Source organism: Triticum aestivum, chromosome 1B (genome assembly GCF_018294505.1).
Source record: "Triticum aestivum cultivar Chinese Spring chromosome 1B, IWGSC CS RefSeq v2.1, whole genome shotgun sequence".
NCBI lineage: Eukaryota > Viridiplantae > Streptophyta > Magnoliopsida > Poales > Poaceae > Triticum > Triticum aestivum.
The window spans coordinates 319,565,911-319,571,365 of record NC_057795.1 but is presented as its reverse complement, the minus strand read 5'-3'; the positions used below and the strand labels follow the sequence as shown (position 1 = coordinate 319,571,365).

Genomic DNA, 5,455 nt, shown 5'->3' with positions numbered 1-5,455 from the left:
TAAAGAAAAAGACATACCCATGGCACGAGCACACTGAACACACACACAAGCACCACACGCACGCACACACGACGATCTTATAAAAGAAATGGGTGGTGACATAGTATGGGCTAAATTGGTTCCATTTATCTCAAATTGAGGTTCAGTAGCGTTTTTCCTTCTCTGTTGGTTGTAGCAGGACTTCACACATTTCACCAAACATGCTAGTTATTAGGGGGAAATCCCACACGTGCGCAGGGAGAAATGTGTGTGTGGTGCTACCATTGTGCTTGCCATGTGATATAGAACGTCCACAAAAATTTGAAGTTTTTGTTGATGTCAACCACGTAAACATGTGGCTGCTGACAGCTAACCAATGTAACGCATGCAGGTTGGGAACATGGTCCAAATCGTGATGTAACTAGCTCACGCAGTGGCTCCTTGTAACGATCCGTATATTTTCACATAGTAATTCCACCTTAATTAGATAATTAAGTAGAATAAATTAAGAAAATACATTTCAGATTTCTTCAACCAGCATAACCACTCAAATATATATTTATATTCACACACCTCAAACAGTACAGTTGTACAAGTGTATTACAAATCTTTGGACAAAAGTATAGGGAGACCATACTATGCTAATCTATACAGCAATGCCACACCAAACTTAGACCAACACAAAATATCTTTGAGTCAACTAGGACAACAGGACACAGTTGAGACACACTAACCACCACTCTCACGTGCACAATATATTAATAGTCAATTGGTCAATAGTATAGTCTATGTATGGGCTTCAACCTTCAGCCAATTAGAAGCTAGCACCTGTGAGAACAATGGAGAAGGGAATGGGCTGCCATACCAGCCAGGGGAGATGGATTTCTGATATTAAGAGGGGAGAGAGCAGGGCAAGCCATTGCCAAGACCTCACTCATCTCCATTCTTCCAAATAGCCAAACCAACAGCTTGTCTTCCCCACCGTCTTCATCTCTCTACCTACAACCAACAAGAATCCAAGAGCAATAAGTGAAGATGGTGACCTGAGCAATATTGGAGATCGAAGGGGACAGGCTAGAGCAAGAAGCTAGCCTACTGGACTGGGGTCTGGAGGTAGGAGCAACACTAGTAGGACCAACAGAGGGAGCAAGAGAAGAAAGGTGAGCTCTTCTTCTTCTGCCATTTCTTTAGTATTCACAAGCACAAAGAAGCCAGCCCAGATGCACATACAAAAGTATCCCAGTGATCCATACGTGCACACAAATCACAGCAAGAACATCTATCTCTGTTTTTGGAAGTAACAGTATAAGAAAGAAAGGGGATACAGCCTCAAATAAGTAAAATAAAATGAAGCAAGGTATTTGTACAGCATCACTACACAAACATCTTGCACAGGAGGAACTGGTTCAGTACACACACATGCACATGAGACTAAATTAATTTACTAGATCTGAGAACTTGAGCATAAAAAAATAGGGAGAGGAACAAGGGCATCACTAACCTGCACATATGCTCGATCTGCTCCATGGCTGCACACTTGAGCGTTAACCTGCACCACCCAGCGGCACCGCGGTCATCAGCGCCGGCGAGTTCAATCTGGAGCAGCAGAGGAAGAGCAGCCCCAACAAGAACATAACCTGCACGACAAATCTGAGAGGGGATTAGAAAGTTTGGGGTTGAATCCTTGGGGAAAAATTAGGGATTTGGACCAGGGGGGAGAGAGAGAGCGGAAGATCAGGCAGCGGCGGAGCAGCATCTTTCCATCGCTGGCGGCAGGATCGATCTGGACAAGGAGCAGAGGAACCAGAGGAGGGCATCAGCGACTTGTGTGCTGCAACTTATGTGCTCGTTCGCTTCACAACTAATACTTGAGTACTAGTACTAGTACTAGGAGAGAGAGAAAGAGTCACTTAGCTTAAGCTGAAATGTCACGTACACTCTCAGGATATTAGTACTAATTAGCTAGTTAGATGCCATCTCAATAATGCTAGCTACCCAGTACACACTACACTGATACATATCAAATATCTGGTATAATAATTTTACAAGTTTAAACCTTGGTGACCGTAGGATGATCACACTGCACCGGCGTATTTTATTCTTTAGTTATTCACTCGACTTAGTCTCGGTATATATTTGCCGAACTGCAGGAAGCGAGTATAGTCAGGAGAAGGAGGCGCTACAAAAGCAAACTGAGTTCGGGGCTGAATACGATAACTCAGGCAAGCTCTCCTCGATCATGCTGAGTAGAAATATTTTTCCAAAAACACTATTCACTACTATCTTATTATCAACTTGCATAAAATGTTTTGGTAATAAATTGTGTGGAGTGACTGTTGACAAAGAGTTGGGTTAGCTGATGGAGCAGCTAATTGATTGATTTATTTATTTTTTTTATAATTATTTGGTGGGTAGAGGGTGCCCTGGATGGACATACTACATACTGGAAGGTGGGGCCCTCTACATATGGCTAGTATATTAAGATTAAATAACTTTCATTCGTTTTATGCGCCGTACTACAACCGTATCAACCATGGTCTCGTCGAAGACGAGTTGAGCCCAATACCATCAAGTTATTATACTCTCCACATGGGTAAGTAGTAGTAGGATGGGCGATGAGTTCCCACGCTAATGCCGGATGGGTGCATTAGCAAGCGTTATATATTAAGTGTTGGTGGAGTGCGGGTTCCGAAACCTGATACAACGGCTAGTGACACTAGCCGGGTGGAGATATAATATACACAATGGGAAAAAGCTTTATGTTCTGAACCATGTCTCGCATCTAAGGAAATGCAGATGGCAATTATGGTTTCGAGCTCTATGGGTAAAGTGATACGAACTCTGCAGAGTTAAAGTAAAACATGAATTCATGCCAGTCTCTTGGATTGGGGGCTACGGGGACCTATTGGTGGTCTATCTCGTAGTATGAGTGTTTGATAGCTTTTATAAATTGAAATGAACTTCTGCAACAAATGTTTACTTTGAAAGGTGTTGAGTTGAGGTAGGACTTGTTGATTTATATTGAGCTATCATGAGTGTTGCATTTTGCTATTTGAGCTTGCTGAGTACTTTGTACTCACCCTTGCTATTAATCATCTTTTTCTTAGAGCAAAGCTTGTATGAGAATTCTACTGGACCAAGTGAGGAGAGCAATGGTGATGGCTACAACTACACAGGGGACCTAGATGTGGATCCATCTAGTGCTATGTACGATCTGGATGCCACATATGGGGGTTGGGATGAATAAGTAACTATCATCTAGCTATGTAATCCAGGAACTATTTTTATCACCACCTATTTGGTACTGCTAGTTGGAACTCCAGTGTTAGGAGATGTAATAATTTGGTGAACAAGTGAGAAGCCTACCTGAGACTTTTAGCCCTGCGTGGCATGGTATTGTAATATAAATTACCATCTCTAGCTATTCCCTGTTGCAAATCTCTGACATGAATTATTATTTGACAAACAAGATTTTGTCAAGAAATAATTCAAGGACTAGTGTCATTATCTATAATAATAATGACATGGGTCGTCACACTCCTTCATGTCTCCACTCTGTCCTCGGTAGCATTTCTGAATCACCGCATGCGTATGAACGTATGTTACATGGTGGGATCACATTCACAATCAACCTTCTGCCATTTCTTTATGTGAACTTCGACCCAAGAACACACGATAAACTTCGACCTTGCTGAAACAAACTGCTTTGAATACACGACGTAGTCACCCACATTGTGTGAACATTTTTCCGGCGGCAATGTCATTGAACTTGGAGTAGACCTGTAGTAGAACTTCTAGGTATTGCACACACTTGCACTAAGATTTTTTTACTGAACACAAAATATGAACTTGACATAGACCCATGGTAGAACTTCTTGGTACTGGACACACTTGCACTGAGACATTTTCCATTAAGGCTTAGGAGGTGGTTTTACTCTTTAGCAACGAGAAAGAAACTTTTTTTTGTTAATAAATATCGAATCGCTCCATTATTTAAATTTGAAATTCTAGGTTTTTTTCTTCTAGAAACCGCGAAAATCCTTTTCTATAAATTATTTGAACTGCCATGTTATTCTAATTTGACCTTCTTGGGATTTTTTAGAAACGCTGAAAAATATATGTTGTTTTACCAATATCGAGCTGCTTTTGTTTTAATTTGATCTTGTTGGTTATTTTCTTTTAATAACTGGAAATTCCATGGGAAAAATTGTACACCCATAACACTTTTTTAGAACTCTCGAATTTTATTTATTTTGAACATGCACACACAGCTAGTGCACGCACTCCAACAAACTACATGCACTAATGCATGCATGTTTTTCCTTACAATGCAATTTTCTTTGCATTAGGCTCGAGTTATAAAGAAGTATATTCTCCTTAGTAAGTTAGATTAGGAGTAATATAATAATGATACTTGAGAAGCGGAGTAAGGCCTCCTTTGATTCAAAGGAATTCTATAGGATTTTTGGAGGATTGAAACCCTTTGAAATTTTTCCTATGTTTGTCCTTTGATTCATAGGATTGAGTCTCATAGGAATTTTTTCAATGGAATCTTTTGTACTACATTTCATAGGAAATCTAACATCCACTCCAACCTCTTTTTACAATTTCTTTGCTTTTCCCGTGAAATCAAACACTCCTTGCTAATCCTATAGGATTCAAGTGGGCATGACACTCAATCCTATACTTTTCCTATTCATGCATTTTCAAAATCCAAAGAATCAAAGAGAAGTGGATGACCACGTGAGAAGCGGTGGCCTCTTTCTCCACCACAACTTCATTTTCTTTTCCTATCTACTCACCACGCACACATATCATGAAACATAAAACTTTGTCTGTCTATTTCTTTCTGAACTTTTAGCAGGGGGGTCTCTGAACTTTCCAGCTTAATTTTCTTTCCTCACTAGATCGCATTACTAGTAGAAGTATGGATGCTGCTGCAGCTCGTCCCATTTTGGCCATAGAACTTGTGCATCCTGGGAAGACGAGGCGGAGCACCAGGGTGGAGGCAGTGAGCTTGCGGACGAGCTGCAGCCAGTTTATAATGGCTGGAATCACCCCGAACCTGTGAACAGCAGCGGTTGCGGTGCGGCTCCGCAGTAGTTGGTGAAAGCCGCAGGCCAGGGAAGCCCTTGCTCCATATTGCGGTAGCCAGCATCCACGTAGGCGGAGGACGAATCTCTCGACCTGCCACTTTTTCAGAGCCCGAACTGCTATAAAATATTTGCCTGGTCGCTCTGTCGTGGTCGGTAACGAGCAGCCGGAGAGACGGCAGTCATAGGGAGCAGCAGAGCTGGGTGTCGGGCTCGCCGGTAGGGAGCACCGGGGAGGGTGGGATGGAGAGGTGGGGGTGGTGGCACTTGCTGTCGGGGGAGGAAGGTGAGGGCAGCGGCACGTGGGCGCTGGGGGGCGGCGCGGCAGCGCGTGCGACCGGAGAGGAAGGTGGGTCCGCACGAGGAGACCGATGGCTGGGTCC

General features: G+C 42.7%; 1 protein-coding gene and 2 long non-coding RNA genes across 4 annotated transcripts; 1 reads left to right on the top strand and 2 right to left on the bottom strand.

The window, feature by feature from the left end:
* Positions 1-519: 519 nt before the first annotated feature.
* On the bottom strand, positions 520-2,119 carry LOC123121626 (uncharacterized). Its single transcript, XR_006459807.1, has 2 exons — positions 1,481-2,119; positions 520-978 (listed from the first exon to the last, which is right to left on the bottom strand). It is a non-coding gene; the product is annotated as an uncharacterized lncRNA (long non-coding RNA).
* Positions 889-3,404, top strand: LOC123121633 (uncharacterized). Of its 2 annotated transcripts, none has more exons than XR_006459810.1 (2): positions 889-1,139; positions 2,130-2,161. It is a non-coding gene; the product is annotated as an uncharacterized lncRNA (long non-coding RNA). The 2 variants fall into 2 exon arrangements; XR_006459811.1 differs by lacking the exon at positions 2,130-2,161 and adding an exon at positions 3,087-3,404 and having other exon boundaries at positions 908-1,139.
* Positions 3,405-4,648: 1,244 nt separating this feature from the next.
* On the bottom strand, positions 4,649-5,455 carry LOC123121614 (uncharacterized; the record flags this gene model as incomplete). The annotated part of the gene is given in 1 exon segment (XM_044541635.1): positions 4,649-5,455. A coding segment is annotated over 1 exon segment (619 nt), but the record flags the coding sequence as incomplete, so codon positions are not given.